Here is a 23,267-nt window from a genome sequence, read left to right on the forward strand (position 1 = left end):
AAGGTGAAGCATGACTAGAGATTGGGGGTGGCTGTGAGGTGGGAAATGAGGGAACGAATGATGGGGGTTGATGCAGGGAGCAGTTGACTCAAAGGAAGCAGGCCAGGGACTACTGCAGGCGCCATTGGAAATGGGCAGACTGGCTGAGGGGGAGGAGTTGGAAAAGGAAAGGTGCCAATGATGAGGGGAATTTTCTACTGGTGAGGTTGTGTGGGTAATTGGAGGCGACCACAATTCCAGCTAAGACAGCCAGTTTCTCAGGTGCAGGAGGTCAGGTCTACCTTAAAATGCCAAAAGAATATGGAAACAATGCAATTCAAAAAGAACTTACTTATCTCTGTAAAAAGAAGATTGAATATTGATAAATGTACCTTTACAGTTACACTCTGATGGATAGTAGGAAGGTAAAGTCACCATAGGCTGAGCATAGGCTGTGACTGATGGTGACCACACCTCAGGCAAGGTGAGAAGGCGGGGCCTTTATGAATAACTTCAGCTGGCACAGGAATTGAACCCACACTGTTGGCATTGCTCTGCATCACTAACCAGCTGTCCAACCAACTGAGCGACGGTAAACTGGACCGAGTGTTTACAGCACCAGCAATGATCCAAAATCTGTAAGTCCATGTTGAAGTTTGGAAGGTATTAGATTAAAGTGTGGTGTTCAAGGCAGCCATTAAAGTTGGGTGATCAGGTTTGTATCGATAATCATATCAGAATGCCTTCCTAGCATGAGAAGGAAACATCACAACTCCCTGTAGACATATTCCATGAGATGTGGGGGTGGGGGAAATTCTCCAGTCCCTCAGCCATGTGTTTCTCGGTAGCAGGAGATGGAGAGTCGAGAGTCAGTGAGAGAGGAGAGAGTCAGAGAGAGAGAGAGAGTCAGAGAGAGAGAGAGAGTTAGGGAGAGAGAGAGAGTCAGAGAGAGAGTCAGAGAGAGAGAGAGAGAATCAGAGAGAGAGGAGGGAGTCAGAGAGAGAGGAGAGAGTCAGAGAGAGAGAGAGAGAGAGAGAGGAGAGAGTCAGGGAGAGAGAGTCAGAGAGAGAGGAGAGAGTCAGAGAGAGAGGAGAGAGACAGAGAGAGAGAGTCAGAGAGAGGAGAGAGAGACAGAGAGAGAGTCAGAGAAAGAGAGAGAGTCAGAGAGAGAGAGAGAGAGAGAGTCAGGGAGAGAGAGAGAGTCAGAGAGAGAGTCAGAGAGAGAGAGAGAGAATCAGAGAGAGAGGAGGGAGTCAGAGAGAGAGGAGAGAGTCAGAGAGAGAGAGAGAGAGAGGAGAGAGTCAGGGAGAGAGAGTCAGAGAGAGAGGAGAGAGTCAGAGAGAGAGGAGAGAGACAGAGAGAGAGAGTCAGAGAGAGGAGAGAGAGACAGAGAGAGTCAGAGAAAGAGAGAGAGTCAGGGAGAGAGAGAGAGTCAGAGAGAGAGGAGAGAGTCATTGTTCCACCGGAGCAAAGTAGAGAGGGAGCGATTCGTGTCAGTAGTGGCTGAGGGTTAGAGTGATTTTTCTTTACCTTACTTTTTAGCGGAGTGTTTTTTCAGTTGAACAGGAAACCAGAAGTAGGCCGCGGGGGAGGTCCTGGAAGGGTTTTTGTTGCCCAATAAATTTGAATGGGGAGGTAACCCGAGACTCTACACCTGTAGAGTCTCCCACCCTACCCCCTCCTCTAACCTAAAAAAAAAGACTCGGAGTGAGGGCAGGTAAGCTTTTTTTTCTCTCTCTTTTGTTTCTTAGTAAGGGAAGTTAGCAGGGATGTCAGTGCAGGCAGTGCAATGTTCCTCCTGTGGGATGTTTGAGGTGAGGGACACCAGTGTCCCGACTGAGTACACCTGCAGGAAGTGCACCCAATTCCAGCTCCTTGAAGACCGTGTTAGAGATCTGGAGCTGGAACTGGATGAACTCAGGATCATTCGGGAGGCAGAGGCAGCTAAAGATAGAAGCTACAGGGAGGTAGTTACTCCTAGAAATGCTGATACGTGGGTGATGGCTAGAAGGGGTAAGAAGCAGTCAGAGCAGTGATCCCCTGTTCCTCTGTATAACAAGTATTCCGTTTTGGATACTGTTGGGGGAGATGACTTAACAGGGGTAAGCCATGGGGTACAGGTCTCTGGCACAGAGTCTGTCCTTGTTGCTCAGAAGGGAAGGGGGGAGAGGAGTAGAGCATTAGTTATTGGGGACTCCATAGTTAGGGGGACAGATAGGAGATTCAGTGGGATCGAGAGGGACCCGCGGTTGGTGTGTTGCCTCCCAGGTGCCGGGGTCCATGATGTCTCGGATCGTGTTTTCAGGATCCTTAAGGGGGAGGGGGACCAGCCCCAAGTCGTGGTTTACATAGGCACCCAAGACATAGGTAGGAAAAGGGATGGGGATGTAAGGCAGAAATTCAGGGAGTTAGGGTGGAAGCTTAGGGCTAGAACAAACAAAGTTGTTATCTCTGGTTTGTTACCTGTGCCACGTGATAGTGAGGAGAGGAATAGGGAGAGAGAGCAGTTGAACACGTGGTTACAGGGATGGTGCAGGAGGGAGGGATTCAGATACCTGGACAATTGGGGCTCTTTCTGGGGTAGGTGGGACCTCTACAAGCAGGATGGTCTGCACTTGAACCAGAGGGGTACCAATATCTTGGGGGGGAAATTTGCTAATGCTCTTCGGGAGGGTTTAAACTAATTCAGCAGGGGGTTGGGTACCTGAATTGTAGCTCCGGTGTACAGGAGGTTGAGAGTAGTGAGGTCATGGATGAGGTTTCAGAGTTGCAGGAGTGTACTGGCAGGCAGGAAGGCAGTTTGAAGTGTGTATACTTCAACGCCAGGAGCATCCGGAATAAGGTGGGTGAGCTTGCAGCATGGGTTGGTACCTGGGATTTCAATGTTGTGGCCATCTTGGAGACATGGAGAGAGCAGGGACAGGAATGGTTGTTGCAGGTTCCGGGGTATAGATGTTTCAATAAGAGCAGGGAAGGTGATAAAAGAGGTGGAGGTGTGGCATTGTTAGTCAAGGACAGTATTACGGTGGCAGAAAGGACGTTTGATGAGGACTCATCTACTGAGATAGTTTGGGCTGAGGTTAGAAACAGGAAAGGAGAGGTCACCCTGTTGGGAGTTTTCGTGAGGCCTCCGAAAAGTTCCAGAGATGTAGAGGAAAGGATTGCAAAGATGATTCTGGATAGGAGCGAAAGTAACAGGGTAGTTGTTATGGGGGACTTTAACTTTGCAAACATTGACTGGAAAAGCTATAGTTCGAATACTTTAGATGGCTCAGTTTTTGTCCAATGTGTGCAGGAGGGTTTCCTGACACAGTATGTAGATAGGCCAACAAGAGGCGAGGCCACATTGGATTTGGTACTGGGTAATGAACCAGACCAGGTGTTAGATTTGGAGGTAGGTGAGCACTTTGGTGAGTGACCACAATTCGGTTACGTTTACTTTAGCGATGGAAAGGAATAGGTATATATCGAAGGGCAAGAGTTATAGCTGGGGAAAAGGAAATTATGTTGCGATTAGGCGAGATTTAGGGTGCGTAGGTTGGGGAAGGAAACTGCAGGGGATGTGCACAATTGAAATGTGGAGCTTGTTCAAAGAACAGCTACTGGGTGTCTTTGATAATTATGTACCTGTCAGGCAGGGAGGAAGTGGTCGAGTGAGGGAACCGTGGTTTACTAAAGAAGTTGAATCTCTTGTGAAGAGGAAGAAGGAGACTTATGTAAAGATGAGACGTGAAGGCTCAGTTAGGGCGCTTGAGAGTTACAAGTTAGCCAGGAAGGACCTAAAGAGAGTGTTAAGAAGAGCCAGGAGGGGACATGAGAAGTCTTTGGCAGGTAGGATCAGGGAAAACCCTAAAGCTTTCTATAGGTATGTCAGGAATAAAAGAATGACTAGGGTAAGATTAGGGCCACTCAAGGACAGTAGTGGGAAGTTGTGCGTGGAGCCTGAAGAGATAGGAAAGGCGCTAAATGAATATTTTTCGTCAGTATTCACGCAGGAAAAAGACAATGTTGTCGAGGAGAATACTGAGATACAGGCTATTGGACTAGATGGGATTGAGGTTCATAAGGAGGAGGTGTTACCATTCTGGAAAGTGTGAAAATAGATAAGTCCCCTGGGCTGGGTGGGATTTATCCCAGGATTCTCTGGGAGGCTAGGGAGGAGATTGCACAGCCTTTGGCTTTGATCTTTATGTCGTCATTGCCTACAGGAGCTGTGCCAGAAGACTGGAGGATAGCAAATGTTGTCCCCTTGTTCAAGAAGGAGAGTAGGGATAACCCTGGTAATTATAGACCAGTAAGCCTTACTTCTGTTGTGGGCAAAGTTTTGGAAAGGATTATAAGAGATAGGATTTATAATTTGGGATAATTTGATTAGGGATAGTCAGCACGGTTTTGTGAAGGGTAGGTCGTGCCTCACAAACCTTATTGAGTTTTTTGAGAAGGTGACCAAAGAGGTGGATGAGGGTAAAGCAGTTGATGTGGTGTATACGGATTTCAGTAAAGCGTTTGATAAGGTTCCCCATGGTATGCTATTGCAGAAGATACGGAGGCATGGGATTGAGGGTGATTTAGCGGTTTGGATCAGGAATTGGCTAGCTGTAAGAAGACAGAGGGTGGTGATTGATGGGAAATGTTCATCCTGGAGTTCAGTTACTAGTGGTGTACCGCAAGGATCTGTTTTGGGGCCACTGCTTTTTTTCATTTTTATTAATGACCTGGATGAGGGCGTAGAAGGATGTGTTAGTAAATTTGCGGATGACACTAAAGTCGGTGGAGTTGTGGACAGTGCGAAAGGTTGTTGCAGGTTACAGAGGGACATAGATAAGCTGCAGTGCTGGGATGAGAGGTGGCAAATGGAGTTCAATGCGGAAAAGTGCGAGGTGATTCACTTTGGAAGGAGTAACAGGATTACAGAGTACTGGGCTAATGGTAAGATACTTGGTAGTGTGGATGAACAGAGAGATCTCGGTGTTCATGTGCATAGATCCCTGAAAGTTGGCACCCAGGTTGATAGGGTTGTTAAGAAGGCGTACGGTGTGTTAGCTTTTATTGGTAGAGGGATTGAGTTTCGGAACCAGGAGGTCATGTTACAGCTGTACAAAACTCTGGTGCGGCCGCACTTGGAGTATTGCGTACAGTTCTGGTCACCGCATTATAGGAAGGATGTGGAAGCATTGGAAAGGGTGCAGAGGAGATTTACTAGGATGTTGCCTGGTATGGTGGGAAGGTCTTATGAGGAAAGGCTGAGGGACTTGAGGTTGTTTTCATTAGAGAGAAGAAGGTTAAGAGGTGACTTAATAGAGGCATACAAGGTGATCAGAGGATTAGATAGGGTGGATAGTGAGAGCCTTTTTCCTCAGATGGTGATAGCTAGCACAAGGGGACATAGCTTTAAATTGAGGGTTGATAGATATAGGACAGATGTCAGAGGTAGGTTCTTTACTCAGAGAGTAGTAAGGGCGTGGAATGCCCTGCCTGCAGCAGTAGTGGACTCGCCAACATTAAGGGCATTTAAATGCTCATTGGATAAACATATGGATGATATTGGAATAGTGTAGTTTAGATGGGCTTTAGCTTGGTTTCACAGGTCGGCGCAACATCGAAGGCCGAAGGGCCTGTACTGCGCTGTAATGTTCTATGTTCTATGTTCTAGAGAGAGAGTCAGAGAGAGAGAGCCAGAGAGAGAGTCAGAGCGAGAGGAGAGAGTCAGAGAGAGATTGGGGTTTAGATGTTTCAGTAAGTACAGGGAAGGTGGTAAAAGAGGGGGCGCTGTGGCATTGTTAGTCAAGGACAGTATTACGGTGGCAGAAAGGACATTTGATGAGGACTCATCTACTGAGGTAGTTTGGGCAGAGGATAGAAACAGGAAAGGAGAGGTCACCCTGTTGGGAGTTTTTTATAGACCTCCGAAAAGTTCCAGAGATGTAGAGGAAAAGATTGCAAAGATGATTCTGGATAGGAGCGAAAGTAACAGGGTAGTTGTACTGGGGGACTTTAACTTTACAAATATTGACTGGAAAAGCTATAGTCCGAGTACTTTAGAGGGGTCGGTTTTTGTCCAATGTGTGCAGGAAAGCTTCCTGACGCAGTATGTAGATAGACCAACAAGGGGCAAGGCCACATTGGATTTGGTACTGGGTAATGAACCAGGCCAGGTGTTAGATTTGGAGGTAGGTGAGCACTTTTTTGACAGTGACCACAATTCGATACGTTTACCTAAGCAATGGAAAAGGATAGGTATATACCAAAGGGCAAGAGTTATAGCTGGGGGAAAGGAAATTATGATGCGATTAGGCGAGATTTAGGATGCGTAGGTTGGGGAAGGAAACTGCAGGGGATGGGCACAATTGTAATGTGGAACTTGTTCAAGGAACAGCTACTACGCGTACTTGATAAATATGAACCTGTCAGGCAGGGAGGACAGTAAGAAGTCTCACAACACCAGGTTAAAGTCCAACAGGTTTATTTGGTAGCAAATAAAAATAAACCTGTTGGACTTTAACCTGGTGTTGTGAGACTTCTTACTGTGCTTACCCCAGTCCAACGCCGGCATCTCCACATCATGACTGGCAGGGAGGAAGCAGACGTGTGAGGGAACCGTGGTTCACTAAGGAGGTTGAATCTCTTGTGAAGAGGAAGAAGGAGACTTATGTTAAGATGAGACGTGAAGGCTCAGTTAGGGCACTGGAGAGTTACAAGTTTGCCAGGAAGGACCTAAAGAAAGAGTTAAGAAGAGCCAGGACGGGACATGAGAAGTCTTTGGCAGGTAGGATCAAGGAAAACTCTAAAGCTTTCTATAGGTATGTCAGGAGTAAAAGAATGACTAGGGTAAGATTAGGGCCACTCAAGGACAGTAGTGGAAAGTTGTGCGTGGAGTCTGAAGAGATAGGAGAGGCACTAAATGAATATTTTTCGTCGGTATTCACACTGGAGAGGGACAATGTTGACGAAGGGAGTACTGAGATGCAGGCTGTTGGACTGGATGGGATTGATGTTCATAAGGAGGAGGTGTTAGCAATTCTGGAAAGGGTAAAAATAGATAAGTCCCCTGGGCCGGATGGGATTTATCTTAGGATTCTCTGGGAGGCTAGAGAGGAGATTGCAGAGCCTTTGGTTTTGATCTTTGTGTCATCATTGTCTACAGGAACTGTAGACAATGATGAGGCTGAGGGAGTTCTTCCACAAACCCCAAGAGGCCAACAACGAACACAATGAGACAGCCAATGAACCGGAACAGCCGACAGAGAGATCCGCAGTGCATCCGAAGAGGAAAGAGTCGAATTGGACTCCTCCGGAAGGCCGCTGCCCTCGACTTGACATGTATGCCCAAGCCGTCAGGAGGTGCGTCAACACCAAATTCATCAGCCGCACTCACAAGACAGCCCCGAACATCACCCAAGCACAACGTAACGCCATCCACGCTCTCAAGACCAACCGCAATATTGTCATCAAACCAGCAGACAAAGGAGGGGCCATCGTCATACTGAACAGAACGGATTACTGCAAAGAAGTGTACCGACAACTCAACAACGAGGAACACTACAGACAGTTACCTGCAGATCCGACCAAAGAACACACCCGTCAACTCAACACTCTGATCAAGACCTTTGATCCGGACCTTCAGAACACCCTCCGTGCTCTCATCCCACGTACTCCCCGCGTTGGAGATCTCTACTGCCTCCCGAAGATACACAAGGCAAACACACCCGGCCGTCCCATCGTATCGGGCAATGGGACCCTGTGCGAGAACCTCTCCGGCTATGTCGAGGGCATCCTGAAACCCATTGTACAAAGAACCCCCAGCTTTTGTCGCGACACGACGGACTTCCTACAGAAACTCGGCACACATGGAGCAGTTGAACCAGGAGCGCTCCTCGTCACAATGGATGTCTCAGCACTCTACACCAGCATCCCCCATGACGATGGCATTGCTGCAACGGCCTCAGTGCTCAGCGCCAACAACTGCCAGTTTCCAGATGCAATTTTACATCTCATCCGCTTCATCCTGGACCACAATATCTTCACCTTCAACAACCAGTTCTTCATCCAGACACACGGAACAGCCATGGGGACCAAATTTGCACCTCAATATGCCAACATCTTCATGCACAGGTTCGAACAAGACTTCTTCACCGCACGGGACCTTCAACCGATGCTATACACTAGATACATCGATGACATTTTCTTCCTTTGGACTCATGGTGAACAATCACTGAAACAACTCTATGATGACATCAACAAGTTCCATCCCACCATCAGGCTCACCATAGACTACTCTCCGGAATCGGTTGCATTCTTGGACACGCGCATCTCCATTAAGGACGGTCACCTCAGCACCTCACTGTACCGCAAGCCCACGGATAACCTCACGATGCTCCACTTCTCCAGCTTCCACCCTAAACACGTTAAAGAAGCCATCCCCTACGGACAAGCCCTCCGTATACACAGGATCTGCTTGGATGAGGAGGATCGCAACAGACACCTCCAGACGCTGAAAGATGCCCTCATAAGAACAGGATATGGCGCTAGACTCATTGATCAACAGTTCCAACGCGCCACAGCGAAAAACCGCACCGATCTCCTCAGAAGACAAACACGGGACACAGTGGACAGAGTACCCTTCGTTGTCCAGTACTTCCCCGGAGCGGAGAAGCTACGGCATCTCCTCCGGAGCCTTCAACATGTCATTGATGAAGACGAACATCTCGCCAAGGCCTTCCCCACACCCCCACTTCTTGCCTTCAAACAACCGCACAACCTCAAACAGACCATTGTCCGCAGCAAACTACCCAGCCTTCAGGAGAACAGTGACCAAGACACCACACAACCCTGCCACAGCAACCTCTGCAAGACGTGCCGGATCATCGACACAGATGCCATCATCTCACGTGAGAACACCATCCACCAGGTACACGGTACATACTCTTGCAACTCGGCCAACGTTGTCTACCTGATACGCTGCAAGAAAGGATGTCCCGAGGCATGGTACATTGGGGAAACTATGCAGACGCTGCGACAACGGATGAATGAACACCGCTCGACAATCGCCAGGCAAGACTGTTCTCTTCCTGTTGGGGAGCACTTCAGCGGTCACGGGCATTCGGCCTCTGATATTCGGGTAAGCGTTCTCCAAGGCGGCCTTCGCGACACACGACAGCGCAGAGTCGCTGAGCAGAAACTGATAGCCAAGTTCCGCACACACAAGGACGGCCTCAACCGGGATATTGGGTTTATGTCACACTATTTGTAACTCCCACAGTTGCGTGGACCTGCAGAGTTTCACTGGCTGTCTTGTCTGGAGACAATACACATCTTTTTAGCCTGTCTTGATGCTCTCTCCACTCCCATTGTTTTGTTTCTTAAAGACTGGATTAGTTGTAAGTATTCGCATTCCAACCATTATTCATGTAAATTGAGTCTGTGTCTTTATAAGTTCTGTTTGTGAATAGAATTCCCACTCACCTGAAGAAGGGGCTCAGAGCCTCGAAAGCTTGTGTGGCTTTTGCTACCAAATAAACCTGTTGGACTTTAACCTGGTGTTGTTAAACTTCTTACTGTGTTTACCCCAGTCCAACGCCGGCATCTCCACATCTCCACTACAGGAACTGTGCCAGAAGACTGGAGGATAGCAAATGTTGTCCCCTTGTTCAAGAAGGGGAGTAGGGACAACCCTGGTAATTATAGACCGGTGATCCTTACTTCTGCTGTGGGCAAAGTATTGGAAAGGACTATAAGAGATAGGATTTATAATCATCTAGAAAGGAATAATTTGATTAGGGATAGTCAGCACGGTTTTGTGAAGGGTAGGTCGTGCCTCACAAACCTTATTGAGTTCTTTGAGAAGGTGACCAAAGAGGTGGATGAGGGTAAAGCGGTTGATGTGGTGTATATGGATTTCAGCAAGCATTTGATAAGGTTCCCCATGGTAAGCTTTTGCAAAAAATGCGGACACATGGGATTGAGGGTGATTTAGTGGTTTGGATCAGGAATTGGCTAGCTGTAAGAAAACAGAGGGTGGTGGTTGATGGGAAATATTCATCCTGGAGTTCAGTTACTAGTGGTGTACCGCAAGGATCTGTTTTGGGGCCACTGCTGTTTGTCATTTTTATTAATGACCTGGATGAGGGCGTAGAAGGATGGATTAGTAAATTTGCGGATGACGCTAAAGTCGGTGGAGTTGTAGACAGTGCGGAGGGAAGTGGCAGGTTAAAGAGGGACATAGATAAGCTGCAGAGCTGGGCTGAGAGGTGGCAAATGGAGTTTAATGCGGAAAAGTGTGAGGTGATTCACTTTGGAAGGAGTAACAGGAATACAGAGTACTGGGCTAATGGTAAGATACTTGGTAGTGTGGATGAACAGAGGGATCTGGGTGTCCATGTGTATAGATCCCTGAAAGTTGGCACCCAGGTTGATAGGGTTGTTAAGAAGGTGTACGTTGTGTTAGCTTTTATTGGTAGAGGGATTGAGCTTCGAAGCCAGGAGGTCATGCTGCAACTGTACAAAACTCTGGTGTGGCCGCATTTGGAGTATTGCGTACAGTTCTGGTCGCCATATTATAGGAAAGATGTGGAAGTGTTGGAAAGGGTGCAGAGGAGATTTACTAGGATGTTGCCTGGTATGGTGGGAAAATTGTATGAGGAAAGGCTGAGGGGCTTGAGGTTGTTTTCGTTAGAGAGAAGAAGGTTAAGAGGTGACTTAATAGAGGCTTACAAGATGATCAGAGGATTAGATAGGGTGGACAGTGAGAGCCTTTTTCCTCGGATGGTGATGGCTAGCACGAGGGGACATAGCTTTAAATTGAGGGGTGAGAGATATAGGACAGATGTTAGAGGTAGGTTCTTTACTCAGAGAGTAGTAAGGGCGTGGATTGCCCTGCCTGCAGCAGTAGTGGACTCGTCATCATTAAGAGCATTCAAATGGTTATTGGATAAACATATGGATGATATTGGAAACGTGTAGGTTAGAGGGGCTTTAGATTGGTTCCACTGGTCGGCGCAACATTGAGGGCCGAAGGGCCTGTACTGCGCTGTAATGTTCTATGTTCTAGAGTCAGAGAGAGTGCCGGGGAGAGAGTGCCGGGGAGAGAGTGCCGGGGAGAGAGTGCCGGGGAGAGAGTGCCGGGGAGAGAGTGCCGGGGAGAGAGTGCCGGGGAGAGAGTGCCGGGGAGAGAGGGCCGGGGAGAGAGGGCCGGGGAGAGAGGGCCGGGGAGAGAGGGCCGGGGAGAGAGGGCCGGGGAGAGAGGGCCGGGGAGAGAGGGCCGGGGAGTGAGGGCCGGGGAGAATCAGAGACAAGGTCAGCGAGAGCCAGTGAGAGAGAGTCAGTGACAGAGTCAGAGAGAGAGAGAGTCAGTGAGAACGGACAGAGAGAGAGAGTGAGAGAGAGAAGAGAGAGTGAGAGAGAGGGAGGTAATGAGAGTGGATAGAGAGAATGAGAGAGGAGAGGGAGACAGTGAAAGAAGAGAGAGAGTGAGGGAGAGGAGAGAGAGTGAAATACGATAGAAAGAGAGTGAGAGGGATGAGCGAGAGAGAGAAAGAGAGAGGCGAGAAAGAGCTCGTAAGATTTGAGAGAGAGTGGAAAGAGAAAGGAGAGGGAGAGAGTGAAGGAAGAGGGAGAGTGAGAGGACAGAGGAACAGTGAGAGAGGGGAGAGGTGGAGAGACAGGAGAGACAGTGGGTGGGAATTTATGGCCTCGCTCGACTCAAAACCATAAAATCCTGCCTGAGGTCAAGGGACCTTCTGATGCTCCGCCCCTCGCCCGCTCCGATCCCTGTGGCGGGCGGAATGGTAAAATTCCAGCGAATGAGAGAGGAGAGAGAGTCTGTGGGAGTGGAGAAAGGGAAAATTAGAGAAGAGAGAGAGAGTGAAAGAAAAGAGAGAGTGAGAGGAGAGGCAGACAGTGGGAGACAGTGAGAGAAGAGAGAGAGGGACAGTGGGAGACGGGGGATAGGAGAGACAGACAGTGGGAGAGGTGAAAGGGAAAGTGAGGGAGGAGAGAAAACTGAAAGAGTATCAGCAACTAAATTCTAAATTAAAAAGCAGCACCTCAAGCATATTAACTTGGATTAAGAATGAGTCATGTGCAAACTGCCACAGGGGCAGATAGATCAGGAGAATGAATGTGTGGCTCGAGGGCTGGTGTGGGAAACAGGGCTTCATTTTCACGGGATACTGTTCCCAGCTCTGGAACAGGAAGGAGCTGTACTGATGGAACGGGCTCTATCTGAACCGGGATGGGACCAGTGTCCTTGTTGAAAGGGTAAATAGGAAGGTGGCAAAAACCTTACGTTCGTAAGAGGAGGGGAAGGATCTATAAGAACGATAAACAGTCTAAATGTAAACAAACCAGGGGCGGAGGAAGAAGAAAATAAAGCAGGACATTGGTGGCATTGCAATCAATAAGGTTGTGGAACAGGAATTTAAAAAGATGATTAAACATAAAGGGTGGAATTTTCCCACCCCGCCCGCTATGGAATCCGAAGCAGGCAGGACACGGACCATGCACGGACCTTTGTCCATTGACCTTGGGCAGGATTTTCCGGTCTTGGGGCCAGTGCAGCTGGAGAATCCCACCCAAAGGGAGAGGAAATCCTAATATAAGCGAGTTAAAATATCTGTGCACAGTGTCCATAATAAAACAGGGAGCCAGAGGCAATCATACATTTGGAGCAACCAGACAGCACAAGGTTTACTGATTCATGGCTATAGAAAAATCAGAACTGGGAATCAACCATAGCAGATATTACATATTTGGAAAAAGTAGAGAAGGAAAACGGAGAGGTAGAGTAGCTGTATTTATCGGGGGAACATAATATCAGTAAAATACATTAGGGACACAGCTTCCAACAAAGTAAAAATAAAATCCATGTGGGTAGAGCTAAAATATAGTAAAGGATTAGTTACACTAATAGGACTAGTCTACAGACTAGCTAATAATGGAAGGAAGTTGGAGGAAGAAATATGCAGATAAATTAGGGAATTGAGTCAAAAAACATGGAGTAATAATCATGGAGGATTTCAGCTATCCTGAAAAGATAAAGGGGGAAATGGGACTGGAATTCCTACAATATGTATAGGGTGTCTTCAAACCCAACTGTAAAAAGCCTAAAAGGTCAAATTTCACAGTAACTTCATTGCGGTGTTAATGTAAGCCTACTTGTGACTAATAAATAAACCTTATGTTACTTTACTATTATATCTAGTAATGGGAACCAAAGCGGAGAAATAAAAGTAGGCAATAGTGACCATAATACAGTACGCTTTACGATGACCATAGAGAAGGACTCAAGTATGACACAAACCAGGGCAATAGATTGAGGGGCTGAGAAAAGAACTGGGGAAAATAAAACAGGAAAACAAAGTGGCAACAGCGATGTTGAAGGTCAATGGGAAACATTTAAAATATATATATTACTCAAAGGAAAGAACGAACAAATAAGAAGTGGAATTCTATGAATAAAAGCATATAAACAATTAAGGGTTCAGAAAAGGCAAACATTAAGTATTATAGAGAGCAGAGGGGTGAATGATAAGAGAGAATAGAAGAGATTATGAGAGATGTCAAAAAACCAATTAGGAACTGCGAAGTTAAATTAACAAGGAACATAAAACAGTACTGCCTCACTCATCCTGAAACTGTAAAATCCCATTCGAGGACCTTTCCATGCTCCACCCCTCGCCCACTCCGAATCCTGGGGCAGGCGGGGTGGTAAAAGTTTGGCCCATATCTGTACTTGAATCAATGACTTTGGTATAAAATTCCTACTGTCAGATTTCAAGAGGTAGAAAGAAGTTTATAAGACAGGATGAAATATTGATGTTTATTGCAAGGGAAATAGAATATAAAAGAAGGGATGTTTTGCCACAGCTGTAGAGGACATTGATGAGACCTCATCTAGAATACAGCGTACAGTTTTGGTCTCCTTACTTAGGGAAGGATACAAAATGTATTTGAAACAGTTCAGAGAAGGTTCACTCAACTGGTACCTGGGATAGGGGGTCATCTGACAAGGAAAGGTTGGACAGACTGGGTCTGTATCCATTCGAGGATACAGAGGATTGAGAGGTGATCTTATTGAAACATGGAAGATCCCGAGGGGATTTGATGGGGTGGACAGGCTAAGAGGATGTTTCCTTCTGTGAGAGAGACTGGAACAAGGGGACACAGTTTAAAAGTAAGGGATCCCCCATGTAAGTCAGGGACGAGAGGAATTTTTTTCTTTCAGACGGTCACGAATCTTTGGAACTCTCTTCTGCAGAAAGCAGAGGAGGCAGGATGATTGAATATTTTTAAGGCAGAGGTAGATAGATTCTCAACTAACAATGAAGTCGATGATTATCGGGGGTAGGTAGAATAAGGCCACAAGTAGATCAGCCACTGGGTGGCATGGTGGCACAGTGATTGGCACTGTTGCCTCACAGTGCCAGGGACCCGGGTTCAATTCCAGTTTCGGGGGTGACTATCTGTGCTAGAAATTTATAAATCACTGGTTATGCCTCAGTTGGGGTATTGTGGACAATTCTGGGCACCATACTTCAGGAAAGAACAGCACGTCCCTGTTCCATTTAAAATAGGCAAAGTACTGACCATAATCAACCAGCCCCTGCTTGCAAAACTCAGTACACAGAGTCCAACATGTCACTATGAATTACACTGACAACCAATTTGGGATTAGCAGTCGGACGTGCAGTGTGGTTCATTTACTTGTGCTGAAAGCTACTCACAGGATCTAGCCTTTTGCAAACAGAAAGAATGTGTGTACGCCTTTTTTAACTAAACTAAAACTTGGTGGAACAGCCATTTCTTGGTGCATTCCCCCAGGAAACGTCTTGACCAATCAGAGTTGATCTGCCAGGTTTGAATTTAAACAAAGCTTGGCAGTTAACTGTTCCTTGGTGCATTCTCCATGGCAAAGCCTCTACCAATCAGAGTCCACTTTCCAACCAATCAGCAGCTTCTTCTCATGCAGTATAAATTGTTGCTCCCTTTGAGATTTTGTATTCTTGTGAATCTGTCCTGATGAGTGCAAGACAAAAAACTTTGATAGCATGTCTCTTTTCTCAACAATACTCAAGTTGGAAATGTATCAGCAATGATCGAGGGGAGGTTTGCCAGGATGTTACCAGAAATTAGGAACTTCAGTTGTGAAGGGAGGGTGGAAAAGTTAGGACCGTTCTCCTTGGAACAGCGGAGGTTAAGAGATGGCTTATTGGTGATTTGATAAAGTAAATAAGAGAAAACTAACCATTCCCTCAGGAGACTGGATCAATAACTAGCGACCATGAATTCAAAATCACTGAAAAACTTTAGAGGAGTTACGAGAAGAAATGTTTTCACTCAGAGAATTGTTGAGATCTGGAATGTTCTCCCTGAGTAGGGAGTGGGAGTCAACTTTGTAAATAATTTTAAAAGAGTGTTGGACAGATTCTCGACAATGAAGAACTGACTGTTACAGACAGTTCTTTCAAAGATGATTCTAGAATTTACCTGCTTGAGCAACACGCCTGTATTGGTATGCCAGACAGAGGTGATCCTGCCACTTTCGGACAATGCGCTGTGCTTCAGGGGTCAGTCCTTTGGGATCCCGCGAGAATACAAATGAGTAACTGTCTGCACAAGTTCCATTATCATTCAGCTTTCGACATGTATACGTGATGGTGTAGTTATCGTAATCTGTGTCGATAATCCAGTGATCATCATCTGAAAGAAAGGTACAAATTGCAAAGCAATTTTTTAATATCCTAATGAATAACAATGTAACTCAGGCTGTGATATTTACCTAAGTGATTGATTATTCCAGCACTCTGGCTGCCGAGACCTCGTTCAGCCTTCAACCCCCGCGCTTGCTGACCTGCGTTAGCTCGTGGTCTGGCAATGCCTCAAGTTTAAACTTCTCGTCCTTGTTTTTAAGTCCGTCATTGGTCTAACCCCTTCCTATCTCTATAATCTCCTGAGTCCTGCCACCTTCCAATGTTACTGCGCTACAACAATTCTGGCCTCCTTGCATCCTTGATCTTAGACCATAAGATATAGGAGCAGAATTAGGCCATTCGGCCCATCAAGTCTGCTCTGCCATTCAATCATGGCTGATAAGTTTCTCAACCCTATTATCCTGCCTTTTCCCCATAACCTTTGACCCCTTTACCAATCAAGAATCCATCTATCTCTGTCTTAAATACAATCAATGACCTGGCCTCACTAAATAGTGGGGACAAGGGATCAAATTTGGGAAGACATGGAATACCAAAGAGCAGAGACAAGGCAAGAGAGAAAGGTACTAATATATGAAATGATAAACAGATCGTGACAGGAAGGGACAGAAAGTACAAATCTAAGAGTAATTCAGCAGATAAGGTTAGTTGCTACAAAAGTACTACAAGGACAAGACTAAAGGCTCTGTATCTAAATACACCTGGCATTCAAAAGGAAACAGATGAATTGATAGTGCAAATAGGAATTAGTAAGTATGATCTGATCACCATTATAGAGACATGGCTACAGGGTGACATAGATTGGAACCTGAATGTTGAAGGGTATGTCACATTTAGGAAGGACAGGAAGTTGAGAAGAGGTGGAGGGGTGGCTCTGTTAGATAATGATTGTATTAGCATGATAGAGAGGGCTGACCCAAGTTCAGGAAACCAGGATGTAGAAACAGTTAGGGCTGAGATGAGAAATGATAAAGACAATAAGTCACTTGTGGGAGGGCCCCCTAACTGTAACTACACAGCTAGCTAAAGCGAACTGACAAATGTGATTAAGGGATAGATCAACGCAGGTTCAGTGGCAGACATTTAAAGGGATAATTTGGAATAAACAGAATAGATACATTCCAATGAGAAGGAAAAATTCCAATGGAAGGGCCCGTCATCTATGGTTAATTATAAAAATTTAAAGACAGTATTACTTAAAGAAAAAGCATACATTTGTGCAAAAGCAAGTGGCAGGTCAGAAGACTGAAAAGAATGTAAAGAGCAGCAAAGAAAGACGAGAACATTAATAAGGAGTGAAAAACTAGAGTATGAAAGAAAGCTAGCTAGTAATATAAATTTAAAGTTTATTTCAAAGTTTATTTATTCGTGTCACAGTTAGGCTTACATTAACACTGCAATGAAGTTGCTGTGAAAATCCCCCAGTCGCCACACTCCAGCACCTGTTCGAGTACACTAAGGGAGAATTTAGCATGGCCAATGCACCTAACCAGCAGGTCTTTCAGATGGATAGTACGAGTTGCTTTAGATATTTAAATAAGAAAAGAGATAATAAAGTGAGCATTGGTCCCATAGGAAGTGCATCTGGGCAATAGATAATGGAAAGTAGGGCCATGGTGCTTGAAGTTAACAGTTATTTTGCATCAGTCTGCACTATAGAGGACACAAGTAACATCCCAGAAATAGCTGTAAATCAGGAAATGGGAGGAATGGAGGAACTCAGGAAAATGACAATCACCAGGGAAGTGGTATTGAGCAATTAGTTGGGTCTGTGGGCTGACAAATCCCTGGGTCCAGATGGACTTCACCCTCAGGTCTTGAAAGAAATGGCTAATGAGATAGTTGATGCATTGGTTTACATATAATTTCCCATTCCTTACAGATAACGTCCCAGACACCACCATCACCATTCCTGGGTATGTCCTGTCTCACTGGCACGACAGACCCAGCAGACGTGGTGACACAATGGTATACTTTGGGAGAGAGTTGCCCTGAGAGTCCTCAACATCAATATTGCACTATGGATTGGGAACTTCAGTGTTCATCCCCAGCAGCGACTTGGTAGTACCACCACAGATGGAGCAGACCCATGGAGACACAGCGAGAACGTGCAAACTCCACTCAGTCACTCAAGCCGGAATCAAACCAGTGTCCCTGGCACAGTGAGACAGCAGTGCTAACCACTGTGCCACCGTGCCATCTCAGATACTGAAGCAGTTCATGTCCAAATGCAGCAAGATCTGGACAAATATCAAGGCTTGGGCTGACAAGCGGTAAGTAACATTCACGCCACACAGGTGCCAGGCAATAACTATCTCCAACAAGAGAGGATCTAACCATTGCCCCTTGACATTCAATGACATTACCATCACTGAATCTCCCACTATCAACATCTTGGGGGTAACCATTGACCAGAAGCTGATCTGGACTGGTCATATAAATACTGTCGCTACCAGAGCAGGTCAAAGGCTGCGGCGAGTAACTCACCTTCTGACCCCCCAAAGCCTGTCCACCATCTACAAGGCACAAATCAGGAGTTTGATGGAATACTCTCCACTTACTTGGATGGGTGTAGCTCCAACAACACTCAAGAAGCTCGACACCATCCAGGTCAAAGCAGCCCGCTTGATTGCTACCCCATCCACAAACATTCAATCCCTCCACCACCAATGAACAGTGGCAGCTGTGTGTATTATCTACAAGATTCACTGCAGGGACTCACCAAGGTTCCTTAGGAGCACCGTCCAAATGCACTACCATCACGAAGGACAAGGGCAGCAGACACATGGGAACACCACCACCTAAGGTTCCCCTCTAAGTCACTCAGCACCCTGACTTGGAAATATTTTTCCATTCCTTCATTGTCACTGGTTTAAAATTTTGGAACTCTCTTCCTAACAGCAGTGTGGGTGCACCTGTACCTCAGAGACTACAGCGATTCAAGAAGGCAGCTCACCACAACCTTCTGAAAGGCAATTAGGGATGGGCAATAAATGCTGGTCTAGCCAGCGATGCCCATATCCCCAAAATTAATTTTAGAAATCACCTAGTGCCACCCCCCTCTGCTCTGCAAATAATTCATTTCCTGATAATGATCCAATTCCCTTTGGAAAGCCCCAATCAAGCTGCCTCCACCACAATCTCAAACACTGCATTCCAGATCCTAACCACTCGCTGGGTGAATTTGTTTTTCCTCTTGTCATGGTTGCCTCTTTTGCCAATCAATTTAAATCAGTGTCCTCTGGTTCTCGATCCTTCTACAAATGGGAACAGTTTCTCCTTATCTACTCTGTCCAGAGCTTTCATGATTTTTCAATATATCCATCAGACCTCCTCTCAACCTTCCCTTCTCCAAGGAAAATGGTCCCAACTTCTCCAATCTTTCTATGTAACTGAAGTTCCTCATCCCTGGAACCATTCTGGTGAATCATTTCTGCACTCTTGCTAATGTCTTCACGTCCTTCCTGAAGTGTGGTCCCCAGAATTGGATGTAACGCCCCAGTTGAGATCAAACTAGTGTTTTATACTGGTTTAACATATTGACCTTGCTTTTGTTAAAGCACAGGATGCCACATGGTCAACAATAGCTTACTCACTGTTTGGGTTCTGCCAAGGCCACTCAGCCTTGGTTCAAACATGGACAAAAGAGCTGAACTCAAGAGGTGAGGTGAGAGTGACTGCCCTTGGTATCAAGGTAGCATTTGACTGAGTGTGGCATCAAGGAGGCCTTGCTAAACTGAAGTCAGTGGGAATCAGGGAGAAAACTCTTCACTGGTTGAAGTCATACCCAGTACAAAGGAAGATGGTCATGGTTGTTGGAGGTCAATTATCTCAGTACTAGAACATTGCTGAAGGAGTTCTTCAGGGTAGTGTCCTAGACCCATTCATCTTCAGCTGCTTCATCAACAACCTTCAGTCTGTCATAAAGTCAGAAGTGGGTATATTTACAGATGTTCAGCACCATTCACGACTCCTCAGATACTGAAGCAGTCCATGCCCATATGTAGCAAGGACTGGACATTATTCAAGCTTGGGTTGATAAGTGACAAATAACTAGGGGAATTTCACAGTAACTTCATTGCAATGTTAATGTAAGCCTTACTTGTGACTAATAAATAAACTTTAAACTTTAATATCACGCCTCACAATGACCGTATCCAACAAAGGAGAATCTAAACATCTTGCCTTGACAATCAATGGCATTACCATCGCTGAATCCCCCACTATCAACATCTTGGGGGTTACCATTGACCAGAAACTGAACTGGACCAGATGTATAAATACTGTAGCTATAAGAGTAGGTCAGAGGCTGGGAATTCTACAGCAAGTAATTCACCTCCTGACTTCCCAAAACCTGTCCACCATCTACAAGGCACAAGTCAGGAGTGTGATGGAATGCTCTCCACTGGCCTTGATGAGTGCAGCTCCAACAACACTCCAGACACTTGACACCATCCAGGAAAGAGCAGTCTATTCGGTTGGCACCCTGACGACAAACATCCACTCCCTCCACCACCCACACTCAGTGGCAGCCACGTGTATCATTTACAAGATGTATTCAGCAACTCACCAAGGCTCCGTCAACAGCACCTTCCAAACCTGCAACCTCTACCACCTAGAAGGACATGGACAACAGATGCATGGGAACACCACCACCTGCAAGTTCCCCTCCATGTCACACACCATCCTAACCAGGAACAATTCCATCACTGGGTCAAAATCCTAGAATTTCCTTCCTATCACCACTGTGGGTGTACCTACAATATGAGGACTGCAGCAGTTCAAGAAGGCAGCTCACTACTGTTTCTATCTGTTACTATTTAATTTCTATCCCTTTCATTATTCAGGGAGATCTGGATTTTTTTATTTGCCCTACCTTCCCCCTTCGTGCAGGATACCTCAGCTGTACCTAAACTATATCTTTCAAGATAGCCCATTGTCTAGTTACATTTTTGCCTGTTAATCTTTGATTCCAATTGATCTGGGCCAGATCCATTCTTACCCAATTGAAGTTGGCCTTGGAAAGAGCTGTTTGTGCTGTCACTCAAAACGCAAGAGTTACTTTAAAATCAGCAACCAGAGCCTCATAAAAACAAAACAGGACATGGATTTAATAAACCTGTTGGACCTTAACCTGGTGTTGTGAGACTTCTTACTGTGTTTACCCCAGTCCAACTCCGGCATCTCCACACAGTGGATTTAAAGGACCGCAGGCTGCCAGCGGTTGAAACGCTGGGTAACAAAAGGCTGCTTTGCTGAGTTGCTGTAGCCCAGTCAGCAGCTTTTATTTTTTACTCACTGCCTTTCTGGAGATGCTCGGCTGCTCCCCAGTACTTCAGTTTGAACTTGGCGGGGTTATCTGTGTCATTGAAAGTCCCCATCATTTCGGCGCACACAATCCACTCGCTGCATTGAGAAAAGAAACCCAGAGTTAGAATAGAGAGTGCGTGTGGGGTGGGGGGGTGGGGGGGTGGGGGTGGGGGGGGGGGTGGGGGGGGGGTGGGAAATAATGGAGAGAGGCTCTCAGTAAAGGCTGGCCTGGGGGACAAAAGTACTTACGGCAGTAAGGTGACCAGTCCAGTCGCTTTGGCGGTCATCGTCTGGTTCTCAATCTTGAACTCGGCGTGGATGTTACTCTCCAGAAAGATGCCCACCGGGTCCTTCTTGGCGAAGGCGTGCCACTTTCCCACATACTGGAAGAGAAAGGGCTCCGGGGTCAGCTATTGGGGAGCTCATCATCTCCTTCTCTTAAGAACAGCGCAGCACCAAAAATACTCACCCTGGTCTTGTTAAAGTTTTCTTTCACTTGAAAGTTGCTCACCACGCAGTCGGACTTGGCGAAGCAAGGGGAAATGGAAAAGAGGACCACTGCCAGGAGCTGCAAGAACTTGCACTGTGCCATCCTCCTTCAGACTCTCTACCATAAAATAAGACACGCAGTAAATGCAAGGACACACATTAACTCCAGACATCATTGTGGCAATGTTATATTAATGTAATGCTACAGAGAAAATTAACACCTCTACCGTTATCTTTTTCACAAATTTAAATAATATTGCAGTTTTGATAGTGTTTAATTTAACTGGAGCATTAATTAATGAGGTAAATAGTGAAAATGCCTCAAAAGGGCTTGGCCAATCCTCTACAAAAATTCTCATGCAATATTGTTACTTCTATAATGGATAGGAATGAAGTATTATAAGTTTCTACAGGAGCTTGCACTGTGCCATCGCCTTCAGATTCTCTACCATAAAAGAAGACACACATTAAATGCAAGGAGACAAATCCTCCCCCTCTGCCCCTGGACTGTAGTCAGCCCTGCTTCAACTGCTGGCCTGCCACTGACCTCTTTAACCCCCCAAACCCATGTCGTGCTTACTGTCTGATCCAAATCTCAATACACTTGGATTCAGGTCTCAATCAAGAGAGGACATTACCTTTCATACAATTGTGAATAAAATGCTGTAGGCAGCTCTTCCGAACGGTTTGGCTAGCTTCCCCACACCTATATATACACTGATCACTACCCCCCATCCCCCATCCTGTGTCATCCAGCTTTCGTAATCCATTCTCCCCTCCCCCTCTACCCGAAAATCAGAAAAAAACAGCTTTGGAATGTAAATCATTGACAGAGACCCTATTCTCCAGTTACATAACTATGTGATGATAGTCTATCCAGAAACAACCCATCCTCTACACACACACACACACTCATACTGAATGCTGATCATTTTTACATTCAGTTAACGGGATGAGAGACTGTCAAAGTGAAGCTGCGTTGCTGAGTGAAGGGCTGCTTCTCCAGATAGTGCTGAAGCACCACAGTTTGCCCAGTTCACATCTTTCAACATCAGCAAAGGAATGGGGAGGGGAGGGCTTCTGCTCTTTTGACAGAGCACAGATGTTGTCCAAAGGTTTGGGGCGGTTTGAATACTTGTTTTCATAACCATTTACCTTGCCTTTTCCTTGCACAATCTCCGATTCCACAAATGATTGGCTTCGACGTTGACAGCCCTTGGCTGAGCTGTGGTCACCGATGTTTGTGAGACTTGTTGGAAACTGGGTCAGTGCCATATACTGAAATGTTCTTGCACTTTGCACCAGAGACATATTTGTTAAAGTGATGTTATCTGCGTGCTGACTTTAATTTGTGCAAGCAAACGTACTCTGGAACAAAAGGTTTATCAAGTTCAATGTATCCCTGAGTTTGTTTCTAAACATTTTTTCGTTGGGTCATTAAATTGGAGCCCCCTATTTATTGACTACAGTTCAGCCTTCAACACCATTATCCCAACAAATCTCATCTCCAAATTCCGTAGCCTGGAGCTCGGCTCCTCCCTCTGCGACTGAATCCTAGACTTCCTAACTCACAGACCGTGATCAATCAGAATAGGCCATGACACCTCCTCAACACCAGTGCTCCGCAAGGCTGTGTCCTCAGCCCCTTACTATACTCCTCATACACCTATGACTGTTTGGACAAATTCTGCTCCAACTCCATTTTCAAGTTTGCTGGTGACACCACTGCAGTGGGTCGGATCACAAACAATGATGAGGCGGTGTACAGGAAAGAGATAGAGA

General features: G+C 46.1%; 1 protein-coding gene across 1 annotated transcript in view; it reads right to left on the bottom strand.

Moving 5' to 3' along the window:
- rbp4 (retinol binding protein 4, plasma) overlaps positions 1-22,252 on the bottom strand; it is a 29,056-nt gene extending 6,804 nt beyond the window's left edge. The window contains exons 1-5 of the mRNA XM_078224403.1: positions 22,124-22,252; positions 21,466-21,603; positions 21,246-21,379; positions 20,986-21,092; positions 15,463-15,675 (exon numbers count right to left, since the gene is read on the bottom strand). Coding sequence (XP_078080529.1) covers positions 15,463-15,675; positions 20,986-21,092; positions 21,246-21,379; positions 21,466-21,588 — 577 coding nt within the window. The 5' untranslated portion in view covers positions 21,589-21,603; positions 22,124-22,252. The remainder of the gene's footprint in view (positions 1-15,462; positions 15,676-20,985; positions 21,093-21,245; positions 21,380-21,465; positions 21,604-22,123) is intronic.
- Positions 22,253-23,267: the final 1,015 nt, after the last annotated feature.

This window comes from Mustelus asterias, chromosome 11, assembly GCF_964213995.1.
Source record: "Mustelus asterias chromosome 11, sMusAst1.hap1.1, whole genome shotgun sequence".
Classification (NCBI taxonomy): domain Eukaryota; kingdom Metazoa; phylum Chordata; class Chondrichthyes; order Carcharhiniformes; family Triakidae; genus Mustelus; species Mustelus asterias.